General features: G+C 47.6%; 1 protein-coding gene across 4 annotated transcripts in view; it reads left to right on the top strand.

Moving 5' to 3' along the window:
* Positions 1-17,966, top strand: part of FYCO1 (FYVE and coiled-coil domain autophagy adaptor 1) — a gene marked incomplete at its 3' end in the record, with an annotated part of 81,643 nt that overhangs the window by 18,043 nt on the left and 45,634 nt on the right. For all 4 annotated transcript variants that reach the window (XM_084752811.1, XM_084752814.1, XM_084752813.1 and 1 more), the window contains exons 5-13: positions 1,371-1,477; positions 2,854-2,997; positions 6,656-6,746; positions 7,584-9,926; positions 11,353-11,445; positions 11,838-11,956; positions 12,984-13,151; positions 15,242-15,391; positions 15,697-15,908. In XM_084752811.1, coding sequence (XP_084608937.1) covers positions 1,371-1,477; positions 2,854-2,997; positions 6,656-6,746; positions 7,584-9,926; positions 11,353-11,445; positions 11,838-11,956; positions 12,984-13,151; positions 15,242-15,391; positions 15,697-15,908 — 3,427 coding nt within the window. The remainder of the gene's footprint in view (positions 1-1,370; positions 1,478-2,853; positions 2,998-6,655; positions 6,747-7,583; positions 9,927-11,352; positions 11,446-11,837; positions 11,957-12,983; positions 13,152-15,241; positions 15,392-15,696; positions 15,909-17,966) is intronic.

Consider the following 17,966-nt stretch of genomic DNA (forward strand, 5'->3'; position numbering starts at 1 on the left):
TCAGCCGCTGTGACTATGCGTAGTACAGACATGGAGAAATATCTGTGGCTTTCAAAGCTCATGAGGTTTTATGTCTTTTAAAACCACTTCATAATATATCATTTCCTTGAGTCATCACTGAGAAGGTAAATTGCTCTGAGTTGAAGGTGTTAACTGCTACTGGGATGTTTACAGCATCATTGATGCCTTAGTGGTATGCCACATATACCCTGTCTCAATCCAGGGCATCTTAACAGTAGAGAATAGTAAGGCCTTTTCTTGACCAAAGTACTGTCATCTCTCTCTCACCACATTTTGACCATTAAAGGGGTAGAGTCTTGGCCCTGCTTTCTCTACTTATATCCAGAGCTTGTGCCAATAGTTACCTGTGGTAGGTCAGTGTGTTTTGAATGCTTGACTGCTTTAGAGATGATAGCTCAGAATTAAGAATCTCAGTTTGCAAACCTGTCTCAAGCATCTTCTATGGCAGTTCCCTTTAGTCTACTTGTTTTGGCTGCCACATGCCCACAGCCAGTAGGGCCCTGCATTGCAGCTTCATAGCAGAGTCTGCCCAGAGCACCATGTTGCAAGTGACTAAACCTTAGATGGATCCCTTTATGCCTTTACATGCTTTCGTCATCACAGTCATGGTAGAGTTATGGACACCTGGGCTTTTCTTATGACATACACTCCTAGGTGACAAGACTTCCTGGAAAGTCCTGTTCTCAGCCATGGCACACTGACGAAATGCAATGAGTTGGCTTATCTAAAAAGAAACCAGCCCAGTTTGGAAAAATATGGACAGACACATAAGGGGTTGGTGGTTTTTATCTCCATATAGGTGATAACGGAAGCTGTTGTACATCTGGCAAAACCTTTGCAAAGCTCCCCTTACACAACTCCACTCTTTCTATTCTCCCTTCCACACATTCCAACCAAACCTCTGAGGCCCCTCTCTCAGACCCCCAGGACCTTACACCTAGCACCAGCCTATCTTAACATCCCTTCCTCCTGTAGCTCCTGTGCGAGAAGCCGTTCAGCTGCCTCCAGGTTTCACTTCTTGCTCTAGATTAAATAAAGGAGTTTCCTATTTGAATCAGATTCTGATGGAAAAGGAACAAAAGTGACTCTTGAATATGTAAGTGTTTGAGTCATATTGATATATCTTTCTTCACGTGTGTGCTGCAACATAGTCTCCGCTGGAGGCCTGGGATGAGCCCTCCCAGCTCAGACTTCACTCTAGAGTGACAGTACCAGATGCCTTGTGTCCTTTGAGGGGCATGAGAGCTGCCAGTGTCAGAGTAGGTTGAACAGCATGTTCTGTCTTGTATGTGGCCTTTGCTAATCCTCCCTGAGGCAGGTGTTCTTCCCAATATAATCTGTGTTTTCAGCTCCGAACATCTCTGGGAAAAGGGAGAGCCTTCATTCGCTATTCTTTGGTGCACCAGAGGCTGGCAGACACCTTGCAACAGTGCTTCATGAACACTAAAGTGACCAGGTAATTGCGAGACTTTGCTGGGCTCAACCCCATAGCACTGAGAAATGGAAATCATGTCAGCCAAACCAGAATGCCAGCAGCAGGTGCCTCTAGTTTCTTTCACATCCGTTATTCTTTTCTCTTTTTACCCATCTTTGAACATGTAGGATAGAAGAGGGGAAGACTGCATTTCTCTCGTTCTCTCATGTGCCCAGCTGTGACTTAGAGCTTAGAGCCCGACCTCTTAACTCCTACCAGAGTGAGGACCCCTCAGCCTGTCAGGGCTCCTTGGAGACTGAAGGGCCACTGCTGTGAATCTAGGTTGCCCATGTGTCAGCCTTTGTACCTGTTAAGTGCTACAGGCTCACCAGGAAACAGGAAGGGAGGAGGAGAGGCAGGCCTGAGTGAGGAAGGCCAGGAAGTGTTGGGTGAGGAGCTGCAGATCTGGAGCTATCAGCTGAACCTCCTTGGGTTGTCAGCATTCCTTTTCTGGGTCTGCTCTGCCTCTCCCCAGAAATTCGAGTTTATGCAAGAAAGAACTTTTTTAAAATTGCAAGCAAATCTTAGCTCTATATTGTCATGTTTGCATTTTATTTACATAAAAGAATAGTTTGTATTCCTGTGACAGGCTTATGAGTTTAAAAAAAACATTTGCGCAGCTAGACTTGGTGGCACATGCCTGTAATCCCAGCACTCGGAGGCAGGGGCAGACAGATCACTATGAGTTCAAGGCCAGAATCTAGGACAGCCAAAACTACACAGAAAGCCTGTCTCAAAAAACAAAACAGAACAAAAACATTTGTGAACTTGATTTGAAGAGTATATTGATCTGGGTATTTGGTAAAGACTGCTTTAAACAGCTCAAGCTCACAGACCACAAATATCAGCCACGTAATCCCTTAAACTCATCAGTACTGTGCTTTTAACTTCTTATTGCTTCATGTGAAATACATAAACCACTAACAACGTACATTCAACATTTCTGGATAGACATCTGCTCCTTGGCTTTTTATTTGATGTCTGGGCAGAAGTTAGAAATGAGCCCAGTGTGTCTTGTTGATTTCTGTGAAAGGAATAAAAGTTGAGGTTATCTTCACAAAAGGAAGTGCCCTGTCTCCTGTAGTTGCCCTTTCTTGGCAAGTCACTAAGATTTGAGGATCTCAAATTCTTTGAAGGAAAAGAGATATCATTGCAACAGTTTCTTTGGTGGGAAGAAAGCTTATTTGAGAACCTAAGATCTGGCAGTGGGAGATAAAATGGTTCGCCTGTTTTTTGATTTAGTGACATATTACTGGGTCTGGTAAAGCAGAGAGAGAGCTGCACAGATCGTCTTGAGTAGGTTCACTCTTTGCTCATCCTTGTCACTCCTCAGTTGATACAGTGTATATTTTCTGCAGTGACTGGTACTATGCGAGAAGCCCCTTTCTGAAGGCAAAGCTGAGCTCTGACATTGTGGGCCAATTGTATGAGCTGACAGAGGTTCAGTTTGATCTAGCGTCGAGGGGCTACGACCTGGATGCCGCCTGGCCCACGTTTGCCAGGTACTGTGGGGGATTGCTTTCTTTCAAAAAGTTGAGAAAAGAGATGTGCGGTGTTTTGGGGACTGCCACCCATCTGTCCGGCCATTCTGCCTGCTCAGTAAACTACATACAGCCTCATAAGTAGTCTTTCTGCCTTCCCCATTTATTCGTTCATTTATATAAGCATTGGCTCATGGGCTTTTGGGTAGTGGTGGGTTTTTGTTTGGGGGAAGTTGTCTTGTTATATTGTTCAGTGGCTTACGTTCTGTCATTATTTTGGAGCATAACCCATATTTGTCCAATGGGAGATTTTTTCTTTTGGGCTGATACTCATAAGGTTTCTTTCTTCAGTCTGATACATTTGTCTTTTAAGAAATAAAATATCAGCCGGGCGGTGGTGGCGCACGCCTTTAATCCCAGCACTTGGGAGGCAGAGGCAGGAGGATCGCTGTGAGTTCAAGATCAGCCTGGTCTACAAAGCGAGTCCAGGACAGTAAGGGCTATACAGAGAAACTGTCTCAAAACAAACAAACAAACAACAACAACAACAAAAAAAAAAAAAGAAAAGAAAAGAAAAAAGAAATAAAATATCATACATCTAAGTACGTACCTTACTGCTGTCTTTCTCCTTTTTCCTGTCCAGAAGTACACAGTACAAGCTTGAGGCATATCGATCGCAAGGCTTTGTTTTTTCTATATGTATATGTATCCATAAATATTTTATGATATCATATATATTCTATATAATGTACATTTTCAACATTTTATGTACAGCGAGTCATGAGAAAGCTGTTACTTTGTACTTGCCTTTTTCATTTCATATTCTGTAGTTTTACTTGTACATACACCTGTGGCTCTATGGCGGTGGGGTAGAATCAAGCCATAGCACTATGTGAGGCCACACTGCTCATTACTTCACATGTTCTGTGACAGCTTTCATTCAGGAATAGTTGTTCGACCATGTACTTCACAAGCTCATTTACAGGCCAGCAGACCCATGATGTAGAATATTCAACTTCATGAGTAACCGTATCCAGGTGTGACACCCCCTTGTGGAGTTAGGATGGTTCCACCTTTCCACAGTGATAATGCACCAAGCGTTTCCTTCCTCCATCTCCATCCTCCCTCCTCACACACACGTGTGAGTGTGTGACACTCTTGACTAGGGTCATTACTAGGTTGAAGGGACCAATAAGTCTGACAGTTCAATAACTCCAGGTTGATTATGGTGGGGTAAAGGTGTGATTAGATTACAGTGTCCTGTGAATGGAGATTTGTCCCGCAGCCCTGTGCTTCAGAGCCACAGCACCCAGCAGAACTTTGTTCAGTGAAGGGTCTTATTTAGTCCCTTATACAATCTTATATATATAGTCCCTTGTACAGTCACCGTGCCTGAGGCTCATTCAGGTCTTCAGCCACACTGTAGATACGTAATAAAGAAGTGACTTTAGCCCTCTCAGCACAGTGGTACCTTTTTATTTTTTAAACCAGTTTGAATGTTTTTTCTTTTTCTATTTTTTCTCATTGACAAATAGACTGTGACAGGTACCTAAAACAACTAAAACTTGGAAAATGTTTTACTGAGGCTTTTTGTTTGTTTTGTTTTTGGAGGCGGAAGAAGAGTGAAAGAAAGCTACAGTATTTAGGTTGATTGCTTTGCCTGTGTGTGCATGTGAGTGCATGCATGTTTGTATGTGTACGCATGTGAGTGCATGCATGTTTGTATGTGTGTACATGTGAGTGTATGCATGTTTGTATGTGTGTACATGTGAGTGTATGCATGTTTGTTTGTATGTGCAAATGCTTGGATGTCAGAGGAGGGCACCAGTTATCCTTTGTTCCTCTGTATCTATTATTTTGAGGCAGGTGTCTCCCTGAAGCTGGGCCTCTCAAGTTTTCTGCTGTAAGCTGTAAGCTAACAAGCCCCAGTGATCTTTGTGTCTTCACCTCTCTTAAGAGATGGGATTTCTGAGGTGTCCAGGGTACTTCATTTGTCACATAGGTGCTGGGATCCAAACTGCAGTCCTCATGATTGCTTAACAAGCATTCTTAACTGTGGGGCCATCCCTAACACCCACACCATGATGTTAAACCACAGCAGTGGAGCACCTGCCACAGCCCATGATGTTAAACCACAGCAGTGGAGCACCTGCCACAGCCCATGATGTTAAACCACAGCAGTGGAGCACCTGCCACGGTTCATGATGTTGAACCACAGCAGTGGAGCATCTGCCACAGCCCATGATGTTAAACCACAGCAGTGGAGCATCTGCCACAGCCCATGATGTTAAACCACAGCAGTGGAGCATCTGCCACAGCCCATGATGTTAAACCACAGCAGTGGAGCACCTGCCACAGCCCGTGATGTTAAACCACAGCAGTGGAGCACCTGCCACAGCCCATGATGTTAAACTACAGCAGTGGAGCACCTGCCACAGCCTGTGGAACTCTTTGGAAAGAAGTGTTGTGTTTTCCTCTTTTTGCTCCATCTAGGAAAGAGTACTCCTGCATTCAAGCATTTGTTACTATAATGAAGAACCTGAGGCAGACTACCTTTATAAAGAAAAGACATTTCTAGTCTGGGGGCATGACTCCGCAGTTAAGAGTGCTTCTTGCTTTTTCAAGAGGTCCTAAGTTCAAATTCCAGAACCCACATCAAGCAGCTTACAGCCACTTCAGCTTTAGGAAAATCTGATACCCTCTTCTGGCCTCTACCGGCACCCCTTCACACATACACCACACATAAAAATAAAGCCTTAAATTTTTAAGGAGTCTTGAAACTCCTCCTTTTAGGGGGAAAAAAGGAGGGTGGCTTGTCTTGCTCACAATTTGAGAGGCTGAAGGCCTAGGCAACATGGCCCAGGCTCTGGCAACGGATCCCTTTGACTATCACTTCAGAGCAGGTAGGCAGAGAGGGAATGAGGAATAGTCTATGCAGAAGTAAGACATCACATGCCCCAGATAGTAAGCCAGGGGTTACTGTTCCATAGTGCCTTCCAGCAGCACACCCCCAGTTGTTCTAAGGGCTGATATTAGCCACATTTTTTAAAGGTCCCACTATCTCTCTGTACCACCACTCACAGGACCAACATATGAACCCTTTGGTAGACAAATTTAAGAGATATCCAGACCATATCCTCCTACCACCTGGTTGCATAGTGTCTTAGTCAGGATTTCTGTTGCTGCAAGGAAACACCATGATCAAAAAGTAAGTTGGGGAGAAAAGAGTTTATTTGCTTATACTTCCATATAGCTGTTCATTATTGAAGGAAGTCAGGACAGGAACCAGGAGGCAGGAGCTGATGCAGAGGCCATGGAGGAACACGGCTTACCTGCTTGCCTCACATGGCTTACTCAGCCTGCTTTTTTATAGAAACCAAGACCACCAGCCCAGAGATGGCCCCACCCACAATAGGCTAATTGAGAAAATGCCTCCCAGCTGGATCTCATGGAGGCATTTCCTCACCCAAGGCTCCTTCCTCCCGATGACTCTACCTTGTGTCAAGTTGACACAAAATCAGCTAGTACACCTAGTAACTTTCGGTACCACTTCCTTTGTGCATGTGTGTATGTGCTGTGTGTGCGTTTGCACATGTGTTCGTGGGGGAGGGGGAGTATGTATATACCTGAGTTTGTTTTCTCATCTGAATGCAAGTGTGTTTGTTCTGTGGCCCCACAGGAGGACACTGGCCAGCGGCTCTTCTGCGTACATGTGGAAACCTCCCAGCCGGAGCTCCAGCATGAGCAGTTTAGTGAGCAACTACTTGCAGGTACTGTCAGGAAGGCTGGGCTCAGCAGGCTGTTAGTGTGACCCGGGTATGTCTTTTCCCCTAGCACCTCAAGGGTTAATTTTCTCAAATATTTGTTGTTCCAGGCAGAGTAATAGAACCTTTCAAATATATCCTGTAATTTAGATTCTTACAGCCAGGTAAAGTTTAGATCTTTTTCAAACTGCGCTCCTAAAATATTTAAAGTATTTTACAGCACTGAACTTAGAATTGACCCTGTCACCTACCAGTGCCCAACTAAGGGAAAATTACTTAACTTCGAAGCTTCAACTCCTTCTTCTGAAAGAGGGAGCAGTCGGGTCACCCCGGTCATAAGTGGGGGAGCAAGTGGAAGAGTGCTTGAGAACAGTGGTTGGGGGCCCTATCTTCTCAGAAACAGGAACCTATTATAACTACGTAATAGAAACTTACCTGCAGCACAGGAGTAGTCGTTGTGTATAAAGAGCATTAAACATAGAAAAGACTACACTTTGGCCCCAGCTGTGATTCTTGTCATGCTTGGTGCTGTGCATATAATACAATGCGTTAACCATAATTGCAGTGTGACTGAGTTTAGATTTCCTGAGACCCAGTGCCCTTTAGACTCAAAGCTGACGGAGGCTGGAGAGAGACGTGAGTCTGCTTAGCAGCAGGGCTGTGAGACCCCGAATGTGCTCTGACCTGTGGCAGTTTACGGGTTCTAGTCTTTGGAGTAGCTCTAAAAGCATACCTCAGGGCTAGGCAGTTCCGCTGTCTGCACTTCTACTTTCACTGACTACAAAATCTATCCAAATAATGGGCAGGTTCATTCCAAAGCTCCGGTGTTTTACTTTCCTCTAGACTCAGGAGATGGCCTCCAGTTTTGACCTGAACAGTTCCCTAAACAATGAAGCACTTGAAGGCTTCGACGAGATGCGGCTGGAGCTGGACCAATTGGAGGTTCGGGAGAAACAGCTACAAGAGCATGTGCAGCAGCTGGACAGGGAGAACCAAGCACTTCGCGCGATGGTCAGCAGGCAGGGGGAGCAGCTCCAGGCAGAGGAGAGCGCTGGCCTCACGGGCCTGGTGGCAGAGCTCCAGAAGCAGGGGCAGGCCACCCAGGCCACGGTGAAGACGCTGCAGACATGCCTGCAGGCCCTGGAGCGGAACGTGGACAAAAAAGAGAACAGCAGCCACTCAGCCTCACAGCTCGAGAACATGGCGCAGAAGCTTGAGGCTGTGAGAGACTCCTTGGGTAGGAAGAACCAGCTTTTAGCCAGCCTTTCAGATTGCCTGGCCAGGGCTGAGAAGAGGGCAACTCCATCTCTGGACACAAAATTTCATCAAGAGCAAGTTCCTGCTGACCTGGCCCTGAAGGTCCAGGAGCTGAAGGGAAAACTTGAAGCCCTAGAAGGAGAGAACACCAAGGCCCAGGAGCTAAACAGGCAGCAGGATATCAAGCTGGAGCAGTTGGCCAAGGAACTACAGCTGAAGGAGGAAGCCCGGGCTGGCCTGGAGCACTTAGTGAAGGATGTGGCCCCACTTCAGGAAGAGTTAGCTGGAAAAAAGCAAGAGTCCTCTCAGCTCCGGGAACAGCTGCAGGAATCCCTGGCCCACCTGAGCTCTGTGGAGCAGGAGCTGGCAGAAGCCAGGCAGCAGGGAAAACAGCAACAAGAAGAAAAGCAGCTGCTGGAGCAGGAGGCCAAGTCTCTCACATGGCAGCTGCAGCTCCTGGAGACCCAGCTCGCACAGGTGAGTCAGCTCGTGAGTGACCTGGAGGAGCAGAAGAAGCAGCTCACGCAGGACAGAGACCGCCTCAGCCAGAAAGTAAGCACACTGGAGCAGCTAGCTGAGGTGCAGGCAGCCAACAAGAGTAGGGAGGCTCTGGCCTCCCCGAGCTCTGTCCCACCACAGGCTGGGGAGAGTCCAGAAGAGGGGCAGCAGTGCCTCCAGGAAGAGCGGGTGAGCAATGCCACAGCACCAGAGGCAGACCAGGAGGAGTTGCAAAAGGTCAACCAGGAGCTACAGAAGGAGCTGCAGAACATGGCTGTGCGCAACCAGCTCCTAGAAGGCAAACTGCAGGCCTTGCAAACTGACTACAAGGCACTGCAGCAGCGAGAGGCAGCCATCCAGGGCTCCTTAGCCTCCCTGGAAGCCGAGCAGGCCAGCATCCGGCACCTGGGAGACCAGATGGAAGCAAGCCTCCTAGCTGTGAGGAAAGCCAAAGAGACTATGAAGGCCCAGGTGGCAGAGAAGGAGGCTGCCCTGCAGAGTAAGGAGAGTGAGTGTCGGCGCCTGCAGGAAGAGGCAGAGCAGTGCCGCCTTCGGACAGAGGCCCAGGCCCAGGAGCTCAGAGCTCTTGAGAGCCAGTGCCAGCAGCAGAGTCACCTGATCGAGGCCCTCTCTGCAGAAAAAGGCCAACAGGGACTCAGCCTACCTCAAGTCAACACAGCCCAAATGGCCCTGTCTCAAGCACAGCTGGAAATTCACCAGGGGGAAGCCCAGCGGTTACAGACTGAGGTGGTGGACCTCCAGGCCAAGCTCCAGGTGGCCCTTGGTGACAGAGACAAGTTACAGAGCCAGCTGAGCGTGGCCGAGGCAGTCCTGAGGGAGCACAAGACCCTAGTGCAACAACTGAAAGAGCAGAATGAAGCGCTCAACAGGGCCCATGTCCAGGAGCTGCTGCAGTGCTCAGAGAGAGAAGGCATCCTGCAGGAGGAGAGCATCTGCAAGGCCCAGAAGCAGGAGCAAGAGCTGCAAGCCCTGCATGCAGAGCTGTCTCGGGTGAGGTGCAGCTCTGAGGGAGCCCACCTGGAGCATGCAGAGCTACAGGATCAGCTGCACCGAGCCAACACAGACACGGCTGAGCTCGGCATACAGGTCTGTGCCCTGACAGCCGAGAAGGATCGACTGGAGGGGGCACTGGCTAGCTTGGCCCAGGAACTCCGGGACTCCAAAGAGGCAGCACGACAGGAACGAAAGGCCTTGGAGCTCCAAGTGATGGGACTACAGCAAGAGAACGAGAGCTTGCAGGAAAAGCTGAAGGCAGCTGAGGAGGCGGCTAGTTCATGCTCTGGTCTGCAGGCACAGCTGGCCCAGGCCGAGCAGCTGACCCAGAGCCTCCAAGAGGCTGCAAACCAGGAACGAGATGCTCTTAAGTTCCAGCTAAGTACTGAGATCATGGACCACCAGAACAGATTGAAGGTAAGCTCAGCTTTAGGCATTTCTCAAGGTATACCTGGCTCCATAATTAGAAAGCCCTGCAGCAAGAAAAGGGTGAAGATCAAAAAAATGCCTGGTTTCGTTCAGCTGTAGCTCACACTTCTTTACAGAGACACACCAGGCAGAGCATGGGGAGTAGTGCCTTCGCCTGCAGCCTCCACTTAGGCTGTGGCAGATGTTGGCCCACACAGAACTTTTTTCAAAATTAGTAGCCAACACTGGCAGAGCAGGATGTACACAAATTCAGTTCTGTAGCCTCTTTTGAATTTTCATCAGATCTAGCAGCCCATTTCTCTATCCCCACAAGGCAGCAGGCAGCAGCCACTCAAGGAGTGCACACAGCCTTCTGCTGCTTCTCCTGCTGTGCGTGTGTGCACTGCCCGTTCCGCACATGAGCTTCAGCTTCTTGCTCAGCCTTAAGTTTGGGAGCCGCATCCTCCACAAGTCACCAGTCTGTGACAGCTTAAATCCTGGCTCTATTCCTTATTAAATCATCAGTTCCTCTGTGCTGTCCTGATGGCTGCAGAGTGTAGGGAGCTGGCTCAGTTAGGAAAGCAAGGCCCTTAAAGCAGACAAAGCTGCGAGACCCCAGCAGAGCCTGAGCCTCTGATACTGCATGAAGAAAGGGGGCTGAAGAATGGGTGGAAACATGAGCAGCTGTCCTGAACTCACACTGTGGACCAGGCTGGCCTCAGCCTCTCAGAAATCCGCTTGCTTCTACCTCGCAGAGTGCTGGGATTACAGGCATGCATCACTGCGCCCAGCTAAAAATGAATTTTTTATTAAAAATAAATAAAAACAAAAAATTATAAAAAGTGGAGAGCCAGGCAAGGTGGTATACCTCTTTAATTCCAGCAATTAGGAGGTGGTAGCAGGTGGATCTCTGTGGGTTCAAGGCCAGCCTAGTCTATATGACAAGTTCCAGGCCAGCCTGGACTACATACTGAAATTCTGTCTCAAAGTAAATAAATAAATACATACATACACTCAGTGTCGATCTCTGGCCTCCACACACAGACTTTTGCATACATAAAACATGTAAACTGCATACACAACACCAAAGCAACAGCAGAACCCAAAACCAACATGGGTCAAAGTCTGGCACAGCCTGACCCTAAACCTCTGTGCTTAGGCCCCTGTGTCCTCAGCCCACTCTGCACCCTCTCCTAAAAGTGCCCTCCCCACCCCAAGCCACCCCATCCCTGAGGCTCATGGACCATTTTTTTCACCTGCAGAAAGTAATTCTGTTTGAAGAACAAGCTGAGTCTCTTTTCGTAGCAAACTTGCAAGTATTTTGTTACCAGTAGAGAAGAAGCTTGTTGAGCCACTTCAAGGATAGTGGTAATAAAAGTGAAGGAGTCTCAGAGCAAGAGCCTCTCTCTTACGACACCTTCCTTATCCTTCCCAGACAGCCAATGAAGAGTGTGGAAGCCTCAAGGCCCAGCTAGAAGAGCAAGGCCGGCAACTGAAAATGACTCAGGACGCTGTGCAGGAACTGAAGGTGGGCCTGCTTTCACTAGATTGCTGAAAGCTCACAACGCTGCCAGTTCTCAATACTCAGACAATATTCCAAGTCTATGCCATGACTCCCTTCCTCTCCCTGGACTTTGGGCTGAGAGGATATTGTTCTCAGTCACCTGTGTCGGTACTCTCTAGTGTCAGTCAGTAACAACACTCCATGCCTCCTGCACTCCAGCACCCCACTGAAGAGCAGGCTATTCCCCACAAATGCAGAACATAGGTTCCTGGCCTCATGAGCTTCAGCACAACAAACCTTTCCCCTTAGAAACAGCCTCATGAGGCAGTGTGGCTAGTGTGGAAGAAGAGGCAGTCTCTTCTTCCATGGAGGGCAAGGATTAAGGTTTGTGTGCTCTCCCCAATGTCCTATACCAGGTCACCAAGGCAGCCGTGGAGGAGAAGTTGAAGTGCACCAGCAGCCACCTTGCAGAGTGCCAGGCCACTTTGCTACACAAGGATGAAGAAAGTACGACTCTTCAAATAAGCCTGGAAAGGTCAGTCACGGGGTCACCTGGAAAAGTCACTCTCAGGGTCACCCACACAGCTGCTGCTGGTCTTCAGGGAGTGGGTAGGTGCACTCATTTTAGAAAGTGAGCCACTTGCACTAGATGAGAAAATCTTGCAAAAGTCATGCCATCAGAAAACACGGGTCAGAAGCTTGCCCCGGAAACCCCCCCCCCATCTTCTGCCATCGTCCACACAAGGCAGGGTGCTTGTTTCGTCTGGTACCCCTTTTTACCTCCAGCAAAGGACACACTAACTGCATGCTTCCAAAAATCTGAAAGGAAGCACAGAATGGCAGGAGTAAGGAGAAGCTCTGAGCCCTGCTTGCTTGTGGCTTGTTCTCAGGGCTGCGTGTGCATCCTTGGCTGAACAGACTTAACTGGAAAGCATGCAAACAATGTAGGCTTTCCATAGAATGTGACTTGAGTGCAGTTCTTACCTTGCTGTGTCTTCGGGTTTGTAGCATCCTTAGAAACTGCCATGGAAGGGGATAGTTAAACTGTGTGGGATGCATGGGATTGGGCAGCCAGCCAGCTCCGTCAGCCCCTCTCCTGTATAGACTCCCTAGGGTCTAGAACAGAATTCAGGGGATTAAAGAATGTATCAGGTAGAAGGCCTGCTGAGTGTCCAGCACCCTCCCCACAGACCTCGAGAGCAAGTTCCTTCTTTGTAACCACCCCTGAGAGACCACACCTCTCCTTCACGTCCTGACTCTGCCCCCTGCTCAACCTCCATCACTATCCCATAAGTCTTCCACTCCCAGCCTAGGTCCTGCCCAGGAATCCTTACAGGAGAGTATGTTACCATCCTGGAGTGTCTCTGCCATCTCAGAATACCCCTTCATGGTTGAGGGGGAAGTAGGGAGAGTGCATAACCCATGTGGAGCAGGTCACACCTCACCATGAGAGGAAAAGGCCCGGAGGGCTGCAGGACCTCTCACTGAAGGCCAGGAGAGCCCAGAAATCCCGGGAAGCTGAATATCAGGGCTAACAGCACAACTTACTTCTCGCCTCCCAGAACTCAGAGGGAACTTGAAAAGGCCACATCAAAAATCCAAGAGTATTACAACAGACTCTGCCAGGAGGTGACAAACAGGGAAAGGAATGATCAGAAGATGCTTGCAGACCTAGATGACCTGAACAGAACCAAGAAATACCTTGAGGAGCGGCTGATAGAGCTGCTCAGGTGAGTGTGGGGCCGTCGGGGACACTGTCCCGGACTGACTTTTCTTAGAAAAAAGCATTTCTGAAAATGACAGTTTAGTGAGACTGGGCCCTTCTCCTCTAGCTCTGGCCATCTGGAAGGCCAGTCTCCCTGATCATGGCACTGTTCTGTGGGTTTGGGTTTCCATGGTCATGCAGGGCTGTGTCCAAACTCTGGGTGTTTTGCTAAGAATGACAGTGAAATGACATTTAGTAACTTTGGTCATTTCCCTATAGCTGTTGCCCAGCTCCAGGGAGCCGTCTCCTCTTGTCTGTCCCTTTTTCGTAGGATCAAGTCTCCCTGTGGGAAGCCAGCAGCAGTGCCCATGTAAGAGTCAAACTAGCAAGGGCTCTGAGGGAGCCAACATGTTCCACTCTTGCACTCAAGAGTAGCCATGGTGCCTGACTTTCTAAGACGATGTGGAAGCTGAATTTTTATATGAAATGTTCTGATTATTAAATGCTTGCCAGTCGTTCACAACTTTAACTTCTTAAAGGAATCAAGTATGCAAGATAAAATACTGTCACTGTATCTCCCTCCCTCCCTCCTTCCTTTATTTCTTTCTGTGACGAAATACTTGGCAAAGGCAACTTAAGGGAGGAGAGACGTGTTTTGGCCTGGTGTCCAGACCGTCTCAGGCAGCCCTGGCAGGGAAGGCATGACAGTGGCTTTGCTTCAGTCCATGGCAGTCAGAACTTAAGGCAGTAGTAATATTCCATGTCTTAGCAGATGACGAAGTAGAGACTCCCAGTGACCCACCTTCACCAGCCATGCCTTCCATTCAAAAGTTGCACAGCCTCCTCAGATAGCACCGCTAGCTTTTCGGGGGCTGAGGGCTCAAACACATGAGTTACTTCAAACTCGAGTCATAAGAACTATGCAGCGTCCGGCAGGGATCCACCCATGGCCACTCTTGTTTTTCCACCTCTAGATTGATTTGAAGCAAAATCCAGACATAATATTACTTCATCTATGAACACTCCATGTCAAACTTTCCAAGACAAGAGATATTTTTGCTTTGTTTTCTGTATTTTATTTTGAGACAGGATCTTAATATACATCCCTGGCTGACCTGAGACTCACTATGTAGATGAGGCTGGCCTCAAACTCACAGAGATGTACTTGCTTCTCTTTCTCCGGAGTTCTGGGATTAAAGATTTGTGCTACTACACCCAGCTTCCAAGACAAGAGCACTTAGACAACTACACCTTGAAAAATAAACGTGTCAAGAGACACTTGGTAAAACCTTGGGGCAGATAAGTTCTGACTCCTTCCATTTGTGGTGGTAGCAGCCATGAGTGTGGTGTGCCTAGGTTTACTCGTCAGAATCCCAGATATCTTCTTGAGGAATGTGCTAGAGAAACCAAGTAGCATTCTCACGTTCCAGGGTATGAGTACCCGGCTTCCTAGCGACATCAAGGTCAGATACTGTGGACCAGCTGGAAAACCAAGCTGGCCCAGAGGATGAGTCTACCTGTCTCGTAACAGTTTATGAATCCTTGAACAAAGCCAGCTATCTCTGCGTTCCTAATCCTTACCCACCTTCAGAGGACCTGGGTTCAATTTTCAGCACCCACAAGACAGCTTACAACTATCTTTGACTACAATCCTGGGGATCTGGTGCCTTCTTTATACCTCACGGGCCTTGCACATGTAAAAGAACACAGACATACATGCAGGCAAATTGCTTATTGCAGGTGCACTCGAACCATGCCCATTATCAACTTGGTTGAATGCTTAAGCTTACACCTCCAGTAGTTTTTGGTTTTAGTGTTAATTAGATAATTAGAGTGATATATCAGTACTGGCAGTTCCCTGTGGTTGACTAAGCCTTCTGTATATATCATGTGCCCATTACATACTCTCACATTACATGGGCTAAAAGAAAAACCCAGTGTGTCTGGGTGCCTTTGGAAGCCTCGTCAGAGAGCCTGTGCTTTGAGGACCTCGAGTTGGGAAGAGGAAAAGTGCCTTAGCTTCTGTGGCTTGGAACATTGGATATCAGCTTTCTGAAATGAAGTGGGGGTCATTGTTAGCTCCTTGCAGATTCTTAAAATATGGTATTATTGCAGGGACAAAGATGCTCTCTGGCAAAAGTCCGATGCACTGGAATTCCAGCAGAAGCTCAGTGCTGAAGAGAAAGGTATTGGGGACATGGAGGCCAACCACTGCCATGACTGCAAGAGGGAGTTCAGCTGGATCGTGCGGCGGCATCACTGCAGGTCAGCAGCAGGCAGCTGGCTGGTGCAGGTGGAGGGTCTGAGACAAGTGTGGGCTACTCACAGCCCCCTGAAAGGATGTGAGTGGACTTAAGGGAACTCACAGGCATGTGGAATACTTGGAGACCAGCAATCTGTTAGCTGTTTTGAGCCTGTAGGGGAAATCAGATGGTGCCAGAGAACACAGCTCCTTCAGGCAGAGGCATGGGCCACCAGGAGCCCAACACAGAGACCTGTTCTAGTACCAAGCAGACCTCAAGCTCTCCCTTGTGTGTCCTTCTCACAGCCTGTGTTTGTCTCGTTCCCAGAATATGTGGCCGCATCTTCTGTTACTACTGCTGTAACAATTACGCTGTGACTAAGCCCAGTGGCAAGAAGGAACGCTGCTGCCGAGCCTGCTTCCGGAAGTTCGGCGAAGGCCCTGGATCTCCTGATAGCAGTGGCTCGGGCACTAGCCAGGGAGAGCCCAGCTCCAGGGTGTCTCCAGCTGAAGCACACCCCCAGGCCATAGGAAGCCAAGGTCAGGCCTCTGTTCCTGGGTTCATAGATGTCACTGCTCTCTCGCTCTGGCCAGTTATCTTGAGCAAACTTTATTCAATGGCTTCCAAACTTAGGTGTCTAAGAGATGCATTTAGGTGCATAGACTACCACCGACCCAAAACTTTCTTATATTACTAGAATTGATAAGGGAGTAACTTTCTCCTGCCATGATTGAGTGTGATTTAATAAGGAGTGTGTGTACACACATACTACCAATGAAATACTCGCCATACATTGAGAAGCCTGTCCTCTGATGACTCTTTCCTGATATGCGTTATCTGTCCTATGGTAACCTAAGACCAGCAATTGTACTTTCAGTAGTCAGTATCTTTATTCCTTTCTCTTAATGGCTGAGGAGATTATATTCTTTGTGTCCTCCACCTCATCCAAGAAACAGACACAGCACGCGGTTTGATTCCTGCTACTTTTGCATCCAAACCCCCCTGATAGTTGGCCCAGGCTGTCGTCTGGACGCTGGGCTTCTCCCCGTCCAGGCATCATGGCTGGCTGAGTTGGTCCTGTGAAAGCTCCTTCGATAGCCTGAATGCGAGGCGCATGGCCTCCAGAATCCTGCTCCTCTCCTGCTTACATGGACCCATAGACCTTACCACTCAGGCATGGGGGTTGTGCTTTTTCACACACAGCATTGCGGTCTTCAGATCTTTTCTTGTTTTTTTAAAAACTGCAAGTCCTCTACGTATTCTGGATATGAATTTTTTATCAGATATGTTTTATAAATGTTTTCTCCCAATTTACAGCTTGTATTCTAGTTTTCTTTTTGAAGAGAAGTTGTAGTTAAAGTAAAATTTATATCATGTTTTATGTTTCAAATTTTTTATGTATCTAACTTTGCTTAACCCTGTATTTAAAGGATTTAAAGGTCTCTCCTCCTCCTCCTGTTCCTCTTCTTCCTCTTCCTTCTCTTTCTCTCTTTCCCCCATCCTTTTCCTCCTCTTCTTCCTCTTTCTCCTCCTCCTCTTCTTTAAATTTTGGGTTTGAGGTTTTTTTGCTTTGGTTAAGTGAGTGAGTGATTCAGTGGGTGGTTTGTTGGTGACAGGGACTCACTTAGTAGCCCAGCTGTTCAGGAACTCTGTATAGACTGAGCTAGACTCAAACTCAGGAATCTGCCCGCCTCTGCTGATTAAAGGTGTGTGCCATCACACCTGGATTCTTACTATTTTAGGGTGTGTGTGTGTGACTTGTTTTGAGTTAATTTGTAGTGTGGTGGTAATATATTTGTCAAAAAGCCAATTGAAAACAAAACCAAAAAACAAACATATGAAAAACCTGACCTCACATATTTGAGTCTTTTTCTAGACTTTGTTACATTCCATCCATCTGTGTGCCTTTTTTTTTCACACCAGTTCCTCACTGTATGGTTACCACAGATTGTTTGGTTTGATTGTTGTTTGTTTTTTTGGTATTTTTGCTTATTTGTGACAGGATCAATTTCTTTATGTAGCCCTGGTCATCCTGGAATTTACTTTGTAGACCAGCTGTCCTCAAACTCACAGAGATCCACCTGCCTCTGTCTCCAAAGTACTGGGATTAAAGGTGTGTGCTGCTGGTTGCTATAGATTCCTAATGCCTCTTACTGACAAACAAAGATAGCCTTCCAATTTTATTCTTTACTGAACATAGACATTTTGGAATGAGTTTCTTGGTTTCTAAAAGTAAATCATGATGTGGTTTTCATTGGGATCTCATTGAGTCTGGAGATCAGTTTGCAGAGACTTGACATCTTCATAGAGTGTTGACCATTTCAGTCCAGGAACACGGAAGAGCTTCCATCTGCTCTGGTCTGTGTTGTCCTTGCTGAGCATTCTTTTGTACCTCTCTCACCCAGTTCCCATCCCTTTGGCAGCCTCAGAAGACAGGTTAAGTGTAACAAGTCCTTCTTGTCCGTCGGCCTTCTGCTTCTCTATCACAGAGAGCTGAGAGGAAAGCACACCCTCTACAGCAGAGGACAGCGAAGCCACCATGCCTCTGTACCCTAGATTCCCTTGCCCTATCTCACAGATCATTTCTTGTCTGCCTC

Source organism: Acomys minous, assembly GCF_964271855.1.
Source record: "Acomys minous genome assembly, chromosome: 13".
Taxonomy (NCBI): domain Eukaryota; kingdom Metazoa; phylum Chordata; class Mammalia; order Rodentia; family Muridae; genus Acomys; species Acomys minous.